The sequence below is a fragment of the Trachypithecus francoisi genome, unplaced genomic scaffold (assembly GCF_009764315.1).
Source record: "Trachypithecus francoisi isolate TF-2019V2 unplaced genomic scaffold, Tfra_2.0 Contig01440, whole genome shotgun sequence".
Classification (NCBI taxonomy): Eukaryota; Metazoa; Chordata; class Mammalia; order Primates; family Cercopithecidae; genus Trachypithecus; species Trachypithecus francoisi.
The window spans coordinates 26,206,166-26,221,297 of NW_022681431.1; the positions used below are offsets into that span (position 1 = coordinate 26,206,166).

At 39.8% G+C, this 15,132-nt stretch overlaps 1 protein-coding gene across 2 annotated transcripts in view; it reads left to right on the plus strand.

The window, feature by feature from the left end:
* BAG4 (BAG cochaperone 4) overlaps window positions 1-7,391 on the plus strand; it is a 37,886-nt gene extending 30,495 nt beyond the window's left edge. For both annotated transcript variants that reach the window (XM_033231047.1, XM_033231041.1), the window contains 3 exons: window positions 1,580-1,834; window positions 2,823-3,077; window positions 4,120-7,391. In XM_033231047.1, the coding sequence (XP_033086938.1) occupies window positions 1,580-1,834; window positions 2,823-3,077; window positions 4,120-4,605 (996 nt within the window). In that variant the 3' untranslated portion in view covers window positions 4,606-7,391. The remainder of the gene's footprint in view (window positions 1-1,579; window positions 1,835-2,822; window positions 3,078-4,119) is intronic.
* Window positions 7,392-15,132: the final 7,741 nt, after the last annotated feature.

The window sequence follows — 15,132 nt, forward strand, 5'->3', positions numbered from 1 at the left end:
TGGGAAAGATTATATAGTCTTAGAGATAGAGATGAGAATAGGAGAACTTGATTCTGTGTTTTCACTGTTTCTAAAGGGTAAAGTAGAAATTAATAGAAAACATTGAGGTGATCATTTAAATTTAGCATTAAGCCTGAATCTTTTTTAAAAAATTACTTTTTTTTTTTTTTTTTTTTTTAATAGATGGGGTTTGACTATGTTCCCGAGGCTGGTCTGTAACTCAGGAGTGATCCTCCCTTCTAGGCCAGGCGTGGTGGCTTATGCCTGTAATCCCAGCACTTTGGGAGGCTGAGGCAGGTGGATATGAGGTCAGGAGTTTAAGACCAGCCTGGCCAAGATGGTGAAACCGCGTCTCTACTGAAAGTACAAAAATTACAGCACGCCTGTAATCCCAGCTACTGGGGAGGCCAAGGCAGGAGAATCGCTTTAATTTGGGGGACGGAGGTTGCAGTGAGCCGAGATCTCACCACTGCACTCCAGCCTGGTGACAGAGTGAGACTCCGTCTCAAAAAAAGAAAAAGTGATCCTCCCTTCTCAGCCTTTTAAAGTACTGGGATTACAGGCATGAGCCAGCATGCCTGCCTAGCTTGAATCTCATTTGGATTATTAAACTGAGGATTCTGAGTGTGGATAAGAGTCTGAATAGGTTATTTAAAACTACAGTGAGCAATATGTGAGGAGTTTGTTGTTGGTATCATTTGGGATGCAGAGTGATAGTATAATACAAAGAACTGGACTTTGGAGTCAGGTCTGGGTTCATGTCGTGACCCAGCCATGATAATACTAACAACAGTGATAATGCAAATAATTACCATTTATTGAGCATACTATGTGCCAGACACTATGCTAAACCTTTTATATATGTCATCTTATTTAATTTTGACAGTAATCCTCAAAGATACATTTATGATCTTCATTTTCCTGATGGAGAAACTGAAGTTAGGGGAGGTTAAATACAAAGCCTATGGCAGAGCTAGATCTGCCTCTATAGTCTTTTAAATAATTTTTTTGTTTTCATATACTTTTTGAGACAGAGTCTCACTCTGTTGCCTAGGCTGGAGTGCAGTGGTACAACCATGACTCACTGCAGCCTTGACCTCCTGGGCTCAAGCAATCCTCTCACCTCAGCCTCCTGAGTAGCTGGGACTACAGATGTGCGCCATGATGCCTGGCTAATTTTATTTTTTTGGAGACGAAGTCTCACTCTTGTCCCCCAGGCTGGAGTGCAGTGGAGCAATCTTGGCTCACTGCAACCTCTGCCTCCCGGGTTCAAGCGGTTCTCCTGCCTCGGTCCCCCGAGTAGCTGGGATTACAGGCACCTGCCACCACGCCTGGCTAATTTTTATAGATGCAGAGATGGGGTTTCACCATTTTGGCCAGGCTGGTCTAGAACTCCTGACCTCAGGTGATCCACCCGCCTTGGCCTCCCAAAGTGCTGGGATTACAGGCGTGAGCCATTGTGCCTGGCCTGCATTTGTGATTAACATCTTCTCAAAGTTTTCAAGTTTAGGCATTAAGTTAGGGCATTTCAGCTCTTCTACTAATTCATCTTTTTTTCTCTCAACTTGCTTTTTTTCAGAGTTTGAATTCTTATACAAATGGAGCATATGGTCCAACATACCCCCCAGGCCCTGGGGCAAATACTGCCTCATACTCAGGGGCTTATTATGCACCTGGTTATACTCAGACCAGTTACTCCACAGAAGTTCCAAGTACTTACCGTTCATCTGGCAACAGCCCAACTCCAGTCTCTCGTTGGATCTATCCCCAGCAGGACTGTCAGACTGAAGCATCCCCTCTTAGGGGACAGGTTCCAGGATATCCGGCTTCACAGGTGAGTTGTTTTTTGTTGGGAAAAAAATGAATTCAAAGTCTCTGCCTCTTGTAAACAGTGGAAGGGCATCTGTTCATACTAGTGCTGATTTAATAAGGCACTTCTAGATTGGGAAGTCTTTTATATTGATGCCTTTCTTATCTATAGCAGCTATTGCAGTATATGGACTTTGGCTGAAGGTACCCTAGATGTCATAATCTCATAATCATACATTTTTATACTGAAAGTAATCTTAGAGATTTGCTGCTTGAAAGTTTCCCTATCTTAGCCTTTTTTTAAAATTTTGGGACGGAGTCTTGCTCTATCGCCAGGCTGGAGTGCAGTGGCATGATCTCGGCTCACTGCAACCTCCACCTCCTGGGTTCAAGAGATTCTCCTGCCTCAGCCTCCCAAGTAGCTGGGATTACAAGCACACGCCAGCACGCCCAGCTAATTTTTGTATTTTTAGTAGAGATAGGGTTTCACCATGTTGGCCAGGATGGTCTTGATCTCCTGACCTTGTGATCTGCCCACCTCAGCCTCCCAAAGTGCTGGGATTACAGCCATAAGCCACCGTGCCAGGCAAATCTTAGCCTTTTTTAGTGCCCTGTTAGTTTCATATTTTTTAATATTCTGTGAATAACTATGTTTATTTCTCTGTTCACTTCAAGAGGAGTTCTAACATGTCTTTATTTGTGCTTCCTTATAGCATATGAGTCCATTTGTTTATAGTGTCTATGGGACAGACTTGGGCTTCATCCATTGAATTTTTAGGCCTTATTCCTTCTGAGTTTTATTGTCATTAAATCTACCCCTGGTATCTTTGGAACCAACTTTTTGAGGCTTGGATAAATTACTGCAGCTGATTAGAGTTACTACAGTTTAGTCCAGTAGCAGTGAATGTATACTCTTTTAAGAAGAGAGGAAGCATCTCAGAATCTGCCTGTAGTAGAATATTTTTATTATAAGTTTTTAACAATGACTAGTATATTTCTTCCTCTCAATCTAGAACCCTGGAATGACCCTGCCCCATTATTCTTATGGAGATGGTAATCGTAGTGTTCCACAATCAGGACCAACTGTACGACCACAAGAGGATGCGTGGCCTTCTCCTGGTGCTTATGGAATGGGTGGCCGTTATCCATGGCCTTCGTCAGCGCCCGCAGCACCACCTGGCAATCTCTACATGACTGAAAGTACTTCACCATGGCCTAGCAGTGGCTCTCCCCAGTCACCCCCTTCACCCCCACTCCAGCAGCCCAAGGTAGGAGACCTAAACGTTGTTCCTTTCATGTGTGTGTAATTAAGAGAACATAACATGGTTTATATCGTTTCTGTATTGGTTTGTGTAAAATGGGGACTAATTGCAAAAAGTTGGTGACTATTTATAGCTTTACCTCAGCTTGGTTTCCTTTTTTTTTTAAATAAACTTTATATTTAGAGAAGACTTAGATTCACATTGTTTTTGTTAAAAGACAGAAAGATCCACATTTTCTGTTTGTTGTAATTCTAAATGTTAAATGCAAAGACTGCATTTTACTATTTCAAATAATCTATGAACAGAAGACAAAACCAATGTGAAGTATCTGCAGTATGAGCTTGTATTTAAACCACAGACTTGAACATTATCACTGTGGCTGTCTTCCTTTTCAAGATCTTGCTTGAGGTTTTTAACCTTTTAGGGGAAAAACTAATTCTTATTGGTTAGGTCACAGGATGGATTATGAGGTGCTCATGGTGATGGACCTGCCACAAGGCAGGTTCCAGCCATTATAACTCAGAAATTCGGTGCCTTTTGTCTGACAGGGCACACTCCCTTTTTTTTTTTTTTTTTGAGGCGGAGTCTCGCTCTGCCGCCCAGGCTGGAGTGCAGTGGCTGGATCTCAGCTCACTGCAAGCTCCGCCTCCCGGGTTTACGCCATTCTCCTGCCTCAGCCTCCCGAGTAGCCGGGACTACAGGCACCTGCCGCGTCGCCCGGCTACTTTTTTGTATTTTTTTTCAGTAGAGACGGGGTTTCACCGTGTTAGCCAGGATGGTCTCGATCTCCTGACCTCGTGATCCGCCCGTCTTGGCCTCCCAAAGTGCTGGGATTACAGGCTTCAGCCACCGCGCCCGGCGGCACACTCCCTTTTATCTTCTCAGGACTGTGTTTTTTGCGAATGATTAAGTAGAGGGTCCAATTTTATTGTTAGGGAATCTTTTCATGTACCTTTCTGGTCAAGTGAAAGATGTGGGCTAACAAATTTGATGTTGATGGATTCCCATTAAAACAGCTCTTTTCCTCTTTTCGCTCTTCCACTCCAAGGATTCTTCATACCCCTATAGCCAATCAGAGCAAAGTATGAACCGGCACAACTTTCCTTGCAGTGTGCATCAGTACGAATCCTCGGGGACAGTGAACAATGATGATTCGGATCTTTTGGATTGCCAGGTCCAGTATAGTGCTGAGCCTCAGCTGTATGGTAATGCCACCAGTAACCATCCCAACAATCAAGATCAAAGTAGCAGTCTTCCTGAAGAACGTGTACCTTCAGATGAAAGTACTCCTCCGAGTATTAAAAAAATCATACATGTGCTGGAGAAGGTCCAGTATCTTGAACAAGAAGTAGAAGAATTTGTAGGAAAAAAGACAGACAAAGCATACTGGCTTCTGGAAGAAATGCTAACCAAGGAACTTTTGGAACTGGATTCAGTTGAAACTGGGGGCCAGGACTCTGTACGGCAGGCCAGAAAAGAGGCTGTTTGTAAGATTCAGGCCATATTGGAAAAATTAGAAAAAAAAGGATTATGAAAGGATTTAGAACAAAGTGGAAGCCTGTTACTAACTTGACCAAAGAACACTTGATTTGGTTAATTACCCTCCTTTTGAAATGCCTGTTGGTGACAAGAAGCAATACATTCCAACTTTCCTTTGATTTTATACTTGAAAAACTGGAAAAGGAATGGAAGAATATTTTAGTCTTGAGTTGTTTTCAGTTTTCAGACGAATGAATGTAATAGGAAACTATGGAGTTACCAATATTGCCAAGTAGACTCACTCCTTCTTAAAAAATTTATGGATATCTGCAAGCTGCTTCTTCTCAGCAGGAGGGAAACACACTTCACGTAACAGGCTTATCAGAAACCTACCAGATGAAACTGGATATAATCTGAGACAAACAGGATGTGTTTTTTAAACAGCTGGATATCTTATCCCATTTTTGTACATTGTAACTGCTTTCAAAATACACTTCATGTGTAATTATAGCTTAGACTTTAGCCTTCTTGGAATTCTGTTTTGTTTTATTTGCAGTTCACAAATATAGCATTATTCTCTACTTCTTGGTACATTTTGTAGTAATATGTTTAATATAATTATTCAAGAGACTATATTGACAGCCAGATGGTATGGCAGTTCTGAAAGAATTTATATCTTTTCACCACTTGAATATACTGCAATGTGTAGTGAGTAAATTGTCTCCCTTTTTGTATAGATCGTTAGGTTAGAGTTTTTTATTTTTTATTTTTTAAACCACTTCTGCTGTTCATGGTAGTAGTGGAAGGTGAATTTGGAAATGGCATTGACATAAAATGAAAATTTTACAGACATTTTTCTTCATTGCTTTTTTATTGTATTTAGATAAAGATCCACTTAAAAATTACCTGTTTTTTTTTTTTTTTCCCAAAGTGTAATTATGTTTTCACTATTGCTGCTTCTATAGAGGGCATTGTGATAGAGAGATATAGATGAAACATTAAATGCCACAGTGAGTAGAAATAATGACTACAAAAAGTAATAAATATGATTACTTGGTAATATTATTCTCCATCTAAAATATTAGTTTCACTTGTGAGCAGACTTCAGCTCAGTTTATAGTTAAAAACAATGAGGGTAAAAGGGGATTCATGCTCAGGGAATGAATCAGCCATAGTTAGAGTGAGAAATTATTATTTTCTTCATTTAAAGGTAGATTTTATGTTTATTTCCCTAAATTGCATAAGATAAAATTGCCTGTTAATAAAAAAACATGTATTACCATTATTAACAGTCATTTTATAGCCAAATTTAAGAAAAGGATATTGAAAGGGTCTTTGTTGGCCTTGATTGGGTAGCTCTATGCTGTTAGATAGAAGAGACTTGGTAAATAACTTTTTATGTCTGAGGTGAGTACACAATATTGGTTCTTGGAAAAACAGCTGTTTCTTCATAAGATACCCAAGTGATAATTTTTTTCCCTTAGACTGTCACGCCTATGAATAAATACTAAATATATTAGCTGTCTCCACTCATAAACCAAACCAAACCAATACAAACATATTAGATGAGGAGAAGAAATGTAGTAAAAATACTGGCTGGGTCTTATGGTTGGGATGAGTGATTTTATAAGATAATATGGTGATAATTTTATTCTAGGATTTTATTTTTGGCCTAATATAGGAATGTTTAAAAAAGGCTTTTCTATGAAAATGGAAATTTATACTTGAGATTAAAAGTTTAGAAGGGGGAGGACCTTAAAGCTAAGTTACCAGTAAGACAATGAATAATTCAGAAGAGAACACTACTCTTTTACTGAGTGCCCAAGATGCCAATTTCCATGAAGTCTTGATTTATATATATGTACATGTTATGCACATACACATGTATGTTTTCTAACAGTTATTTTTTAAGCTTTTGAGATAATTTTAGACTTACAGAGGAGTTGTAAAAATAGTAGAGTTCTTGTATACTCTGCACCCACCACCCACCTTGCCCTTATATTAACATCTTACATAACAATAGAACATTTGTCAAAATTAAGAAATTAACCTTGATATAATACTAACTAAAGTAGAAAGTTTAAAAAGTAGAGATTTCAGTCTTCACTAATGTCCTTTTACTGTGCCAAGACCCAGCCTTGCATTTAGCTGTCATGTCTAAGTCCTGTCTTCCAGTCTGTGACAGTGTATCATAACAGGGGATACCTGATGTTGTAATGTATTTCCGGTGTTGTTAACCTTGATCACTATGCTAAGGTGGTGTCTGCTAGGATTTGCTACTGTAAACTTACTGTGTTTTCCTTGTAATTATTGAATATTTGCGGAGATACCCTGAGACTATGCAAATGTCCCGTTTCTGCTTAAACTTTTGCTCATTTTACTATCCATTGGCAGATCTTGCTTGTGGCAGTTACTACCGTGGTGTTCTAATGGTGATTTTCTATTTCTCTCAGTCCTTCTACATTTATTATTGGAATTATTCTGTAAGGACGAGTTGTCACTTCTGGATTTATATTTTTAACTATAATAAGATATTCAGGATAAGTATAGATTTAGAACTTAAAAATGTTAAATCATGTTAAAATTATTCCAAATACCAATATCAAAGAAAACTAAGTTGGTAATCTATCTCAAAAAATATATGAACTTAAGAAGGAAAATAGTATTTATAATTTGTAGAACTGGTTCAACTTTTGACTTAATACTGACTTTGGATTGAATTCAAAGTTTTCTTGAAATTTCGCATCTGGACTTTTTAAAGTGTCTACATTTATATTACCTTGGGGATCATTTTGTCAAAGTCTTGAATAAAGTTACCCAGTCCTGGCATGATAAACACAACTATGTTTTTTTTGTTTTGTTTTGTTTTTTTTTTAAATAATAACCCTCTGTTGTTCCAAGTATGAATGCCAATGTAAATGTTTAAACAAATAAGCCCTAATGAAGTATATGGGGGTTGGATTATATGTGTCTCCACATGTTGGTGCAGAATTCTTTTAAATGCTTTTACAAATGGGGTTTTGAAAACAGTTCTTTGGTTGGTTAATGTAAATAATACCATTAAAGGTAGGCAGGTTAAAAAAATTTTGAAGAAGATAGATTAAATAGGCATGAAAAAAGTTTTTGGGGGATGGATCATTGATGGAGCTTTTCTTTTACAACTTTACTTTTTTTTACTTCTTTTTTTAAAAAAAGTGAGGCATTTACCTCAATTCGTAGAAGTTATGAGTTTAAAAAGTCAGTTCTATGAAAGGCAGCATTCTCCTGATCCCACCCCCATTTTTCCTTCTCTAAAGGCAACCACTTTCAATTGAGTTTTTCTTTTGTTAATCAAAAATTTTGTTTTTAGAGACAGAGTCTTGCTCTACTGGTCTTAAACTCCTGGGCTCAAGTGATCCTCCTGCCTCAGCCTCCCAGGTAGCTGGGACTATAGGCATGGGCCACCTCAACCAGCTTCAATTGAGTTTTTATGTTTTTTTTCAGATGGAGTCTTGCTCTGTCACCCAGGTGGGAGTGCAATGGCACGATCTTGGCTCACTGCACCTCTACCTCCCAGGTTCAAGCCATTCTCCTGCCTCAGCCTCCCAAGTAGCTGGGATTGCAGGCGCGTGCCACCACACCTGGCTAATTTTTGTATTTTTAGTAGAGGCGGGGTTTCACCATGTTGGCCAGGCTGGCCTCAAACTCCTGACCTCACGTGATCTGCCCACCTTGGCCTCCCAAAGTGCTGGAATTACAGGTGTGAGTCACCGTGCCCGGCCAGGTTTCTCTCTCTGTCTCCGTCTCTGTCTTTGTCTCTCTCTCTCTCTCTCTCTATATATATATATATATTTTTTTGGAGATAGGGTCTTACTCTGTCACCCAGGATGGAGTGCAATGGCACGCCGTCAGCTCACTACTGCCTGAAATTCCTGGGCCCAAGGGATCCTCCTGCCTCAGCCTCCCCAGTAGCTGGGAGGCATGCATTACCGCATCTGGCTAATTTTGTAATTTTTTGTAGAGATGAAGTCTTGCCATGTTACCCACACTGGTCTCAAATGCCTGGCTGGGCTCAAGTGATCCTCCCTCCTTAGCCTCCTAAGCTACCACACCTGGCCTCAATATACTTATTTGGTAGTTTCATCGTACATTATCTTGACTATGTAAATGCTAAGCAGAATTTAGCTATATAGTAACCTGATTTCCTTTCCTAACAACTTGTTTTCCCTGGAATTATATCATCTGTCATATTTGTTTTGTTTGCTTATCTACCTTCTCTCAGTTGTCTAAGTCTCTCAAGATGCTCAGACAAGGCCGGGCATGGTGGCTTATGCCCGTATGCCCAGCACTTTGGGAGGCCAAGGTGGGAGGATTGCTTGAGCCCAGGAGTTCAAGACCAACCTGGGCAACATAGTGAGACCTCGCCTCTATTAAAAAGAAAATTTAAAAATTAAGATAAATAAAAAAATGATTAAAAATTATTAATATTGGCAGGGCACGGTGGCTCACGCCTGTCATCCTAGCACTTTGAGTGGCTGAGGTGGGTAGATCACTTGAGGTCAGGAGATCACCCTGGCCATTAATATATATAATATATATTAATTTAAAATACTATATATATTATATATTAATTTAAATATATATTTTTAAATGTTTAAATATATTTTTAAATATATATATATATATATAAAATAAATATTTTATCAATTTCAAACTTCTGAAGAAGTCTGTCCTGAACTCTTCTGACTGGAAAACTAGTATGTTCCTGGCATAGTACATAGGGTCATCCTGGGAATTCTTTTTGTCTCTTCTTTTGGTTTTCTGCTTTTCGTATCCTATGTCTTTCTCTTTTTGTTTATTCCCTCATTTTGGTGGAGCATATTCTCCAGGTGCTTCCTGGAAAAGGGTGCATAGGAAATAATTTATTTTGATCTTGTATATTTGAAAATGTCTGTTCCACCTAGCCAATGGATTGATAGTTTGGCTGGGTATAGAATTCTAGGAAATGATTATCTTAAGGATTTTAAAGGCATTGTTATATTGTCTTGTAGATTCCAGAATTGCTGTTTAGAAGCATATGCCATTCTGATTCCAGATCCTTTGTATAAAACCTGATATTTTTATCTAGAAGCTTATAGAATTTTGAGGGGGGGGGCCCATCTGTTCTGAAATTTCCTAAGAGTAGCTTTGTTGTAGGGCCATTTTTATCCATTTTGCTGGGGCCATTTCATTCTGGAAACTCATACCATTAAGTCCTATGAAATTGTTTGATTTTTTGTTTGTTTGTTAATTTCCCTCTTTCCTCCATCCCAGTCTTCCCTGATATTTACTTTCTAGAATTACTGCTATTTTGACTGTAGGCCTCAGACTGGTTCTTTAATTTTATGTTTTCTGTTTTTTTAAAAAACGTTTTGCCTTTTTGTGGTACTTTGTAGATTTATACAACTTTATCTTCTTTTATTTTTATTTTTTGTGTGACAGGGTCTCATTCTGTCATCCAGGCTGGAGTTCAGGGGCACAATCTCTGCTCACTGCAACCTCTGCCTTCCTGGTTCAATTGATCATCCTGCCTCAGCCTCTTGAGTAACTGGGATACAGGTGCACACCGTCAAAACTGACTACTTCTTTCTGTATTTTTTTGTAGAGACAGGGTTTTGCTAAGTTGCCTAGGCTGGTTTTGAGCTCCTGGGCTCAAGCGATAACACCTATCTTGGCTTCCCAAAGTGCTAAGATTACAGGCATGAGCTACCATGCCTGGCAAACTTTTTCTTCTAACTTCTAAAACATTGTGTTTTACGTTTCTTCCATCTTTTTTTCCTTCTTCTTCTTCTTTTTTTTTTTTTTTTTTGAGAAAGACTCTCACTCTGTCACCCAGGCTGGAGTGCAGTTGTGTGATCTCAGCTCACTGCAACCTCCACCTGCCAGGTTCAAGAAATTCTCCTGCCTTGGACTCCTGAGTAGCTGGGACTATGGGGACCCACCACCACATCAGCTAATTTTTTGTATTTTTAGTAGAGATGTGGTTCCACCATGTTGGCCAGGCTGATCTTGAACTCCTGACCTCAAGTGATCCACCTCCCAAAGTGCTGGGATTATAGGCATGAGCCACCATGCCCAGCCTCTTCTATCATTAAAAACAAAAAACAAAAAAAAAAACTTGGCTGGGTGCAATGGCTCACGCCTGTAATCCCAGCACTTTGGGAGGCCAAGGTGGGCGGATCACAAGGTCAGGAGATCGAGACCATCCTGGCTAACACGGTGAAACTCCATCTCTACTAAAAATACAAAAAATTAGCCAAGTGTGGTGGTGGACACCTGTAGTCCCAGCTACTTGGGAGGCTGAGGCAGGAGAATGGTGTGAACCCTGGAGGTGGAGCTTGCAGTGAGCCGAGATCGCACCACTGCACTCCAGCCTGGGTGACAGACCGAGACTCTATCTCAAAACAAACAAACAAAAAAACCAAACTTTTGGCTGTTGCAGTGGCTCATGCCTGTAATCTCAGCACTTTGGGAGGCTGAGGTGGGCAGATCATGAGGTCGGGGTTCAAGACCAGCCTGGCCAACATGATGAAACCGTGTCTCTACTAAAAATACAAAAATTAGCTGGGTGTGGTGCCACATGCCTGTAATCCCAGCTACTTAGGCTGAGGCACGAGAATCCCTTGAACCCAGGAGGCGGAGGCTGCAGTGAGCTGAGATCACACCACTGTACTCTAGCCTGGTGACAGAGCGAGAGTCCGTCTCAAAATACACACACACACACAACTTTTTTTTAGAGACAGGATCTATGTTGCCCAGGTTAATCCTGAATCCCTGGCCTCAAGTGATCCTCCAGCCTGGCGACACAGCGAGACTCCGTCTAAAAAAAAAAAGAGTTTTTATTTCTTATGAAATGAAATAATGCCTAGGAGTGCAATTCTGGGTCTTAGTTTAGTTGCACATATAATTTTTAAAGAAACTGCCGTATTTTTCTGGAATGGCTATACCATTTTATATTCTCACAGGCAATGTATGAGTTTCTCTGTATCCTTGCCAGTATTTGGTATTATCACTATTTTTAATTTTGGCCATAATGATAGGTGTGTTTTGATATGTCATTGTTGTTTAACTTGCATTCCTCTAATTGTTAATGATGTTGAACATCTTTTCATGTGCTAATTTGTGATCTGTATATTCTTTTCTGTGAAATATATTGCAAGTATTCTGCCTATTTTCTAATTAGGTTTATTTTAATAAACTTTTACTTTTAGGATAGTTTAGTCTTACAGACAAATTGTGATGATACTTGATACTACAGAGAATTCCCATATGCCCCTCACCCAGTTTCCCCTATTAACACCTTAACTCAGTGTTGTGCATCGGTCATAATGGATCAATACTGATTATTACTAACAAAAGGCCATACTTTATTTAGTTTTCTCAGTTTTTACCTAATATCCCTTTTCTCTTCTGAGATTCCATCCAGGATACCACCTTACATTTGGTCATCATGTCTCATTAGGGGCCTCTTGGCTGTGACACTTTCTTAGGCTTTCCTTGTTTTTGATGACCTTGACAGTTTTGTCAAGTACTGGCAAAGTACTTTTTAGGACAGCTCTCTATTGGGATTTGTCTGTTTTTCTCATCACTAGATGGGGGCTATGGGTTTTAGGGAGGAAGACCACAGAGGCAACTTACCCTTCTCATCAGTCGTATCAAGGGCATATGCTATCAACATGACTTGTACTGTTAACATTAACCTTAATCACCTGGCTGAGGTAGTGTTGGTCAGACTTCTTCACTATACTCTTTTTTGTCCATTTTTCACACTATACTCTGGAAGAAAGTCAGTATACACAGCTGTACACTTAAGGAGTGTGGAACTTATTCTTCATCTTCTTGGGAGTGGAATATCTATGTAAATTATTTGGAATTTCCCTACAAGGAAGATTGGCCTAATCTCTTATTGAGTATGGACTCATGGATGTTTATTTTATACTTTGGGTTATGCTCTAATGCTGCCTTATTCATTTTATTGCTCTAATTGTTCCACTTAGGCCACTGGAAGCTCTTTCCATTGATTCCATTATCCTTCTGACACACACCCATTGTTTTGTGTGTGTGTGTGTGTGTGTGTGTGTTTTTTCTAAGCCCTTCTAAACTTTCTGCTACTATGAGATGCTCCAGGTTCATCCTGTATTTTTCCTGTTCCAGTCCAAGAATCAGTTACTTCTCCAACGAGTCCTGCGTCCTCTAATTGAAGAATGATAGTAGAAACCAAGATTTAGCTCAATTTTTTTTTTTTTTGCCTTTTCATTAGTGAGTTTTGAGAGTTCTTTGTTTTCTAGATACTAGACCTTCATCAGATACATAGTTTGCAAAAATTTTATCCCAGTCTGTAGCTTGTCTTTCCATCCTCTTTAAGAGGGTCTTTCACAGAGTAAAGTTTTTAATTCTGATGATGTCCAGTTTATCATTTTTTCCTTTAAAGCATGGAGCTTTTGGTGTCAAGTCTCTAAGAACTCATTGCTTACCCCTAGTTGCTGGAGATTTTCTTCTTTTTTTTCCTAAACATTTTACATTTTATATTTCCGTTTGCTACATTTACATTTGCTCAGTCTGGCAACCCTAGCTGAGAGGAAACTTTGGCTTGTTGGAAACCTCCCAGGGCTAGAGGAGAGCCACCTTGCTGCACAGCTTAAACTGAAGCTATTACTTGCTCTCAAAACAAATTTGGCCCTCATTTAAGTAAGAGAAATCATAAATATAAATCACTCCTCAAAGCGAAATATCTAAGAGAAATTATTCACGTTGAGGGCAGGAACTTTTCAGTTGTGGCTGTAAGGTAATAAAATGCATTTTCATGACTGGTTTTTGAGCTTCTAAAAACCATTGAGTTTGGGCTGGAAGATAACATCACCCTGGATGTCTCTAATTGGTTTCTTCTAATTCTAACATTCTTACTTCATCAGTAAGTGGTACAACTGAAAGCTCAAGTCTTCTTGTTTCTTGGTTCAAAGCATCTTGCCTCACAGCTGTAGCCTGCATATTCTTGATTAAAGTATAGATTAATGTTCTTAGAGTTCTCCAGAGAGACAGGCTAACAGTGTAGACAGATAGATGACAGGGGATTTATTAGGGAATTAGCTCATATGATTATGGAGGCTGAGAAGTCCCAGGACATGCCATCTGCAAGCTGGAGACCCTGGGATGCCAGTAACATGGCTCTGTCCAAGTGTGAAAGCCTCAGAACCAGGGAAGCCAATGGTATAATTCTATCTGAGAACATGTGAGGCTGCTGGTGCAAGTCCTGGAGTTCTAATGTCCAAGGTTAGAAGACTGTCTCAAGCTCCAGGAGAGACAGAGAGGGAGAAAAGAAATTCCCTTTTCTCTTTCTTTTCTCTCTCCTTCCTTCCTTCCTTTTCTTTTCTTTTCTTTTTTTTTTTTTTTTTTTTTGATGGAGTCTCGCTCTGTCACCCAGGTTGGAGTGCAGTGACTGATCTCAGCTCACTGCAACCTGTGCCTCCTGGGTTCAAGTGATTCTCCTCAGCTTCCTGAGTAGCTAGGATTACAGGAATGTGGCACGACACCCGGCTAATTTTTGTATTTTTAGTAGAGACCGGGTTTCATCATGTTGGTCAGGCTGGTCTCGAACTCCTGACCTGGTGATCCATCCACCTCGTCTCCCAAAGTGCTGGGATTACAGGCATGAGTCACCGCGCCTGGCCCTTTTCTCTGTCTTCTTTGTTCTGAGACCCCAGCTGATTGGATGTTGCTTTCCTACATTGATCTTCCCCCACTCAATCCACAGACTCACATTCCAATCTCCTCCAGAAACACCCTCATGGACACACCTAGAAGTAATGCTTCCCCATTTCTATAGGTATTCCTTAATCCAGTCACGTTGACACCTAAAATTAAGCATCACAAGTCCACCTCTTATCAACTTGGCACCCATATGCATCTCCTTAAAGAATATTTAATCTCAAAGATAATAGCAAGGTATTATTTCTGCCTACCATGACACAACTATCCTATGTACAATCAGAAATGCATTAATCCCATCCCGAGAAGAGAAGGTGAAGTTCTTGGGTGATGTTTACTCTTTTCCTGATATCCCATAACTTAAATACTATGATGTAAAATTAACAATACTTAAATATTGATGTAAAGTCAATATGTCTTATGTTGTATTATAAAGAAATAAGGAATGAAAACAGACATTGCTCAATATATGCATATGGCTGGGTACAGTGGCTCACGCCTGTACTCTCAGCACTTTGGGAGTCTGAGGTGGGAAGATCACTTGAGCCTGGGAGGTCAAGGCTGCAGTGAGCTGTGATCATGCCACTACACTGCAGCCTGGGTGACAGGGAGCTCCTGTCTCAAAAAAAAGTATGTGTGTGTGTGTGTGTGTGTGTGTGTGTATAAATAAATATACACGTGACTTTTTTTTGATACAGAGTGATACGGTTTGGCTGTGTACTCACCCAAATCTCATCTTCAATTGTAGTTCCCATAATCCTCATGTGTCATGAGAGGGACCCAGTGGGAGGTAATTGAATCATGGGGGCAGTTACCCCCATGCTGCTGTTCTCGTGATAGTGAGTTCTCATGAGATCTG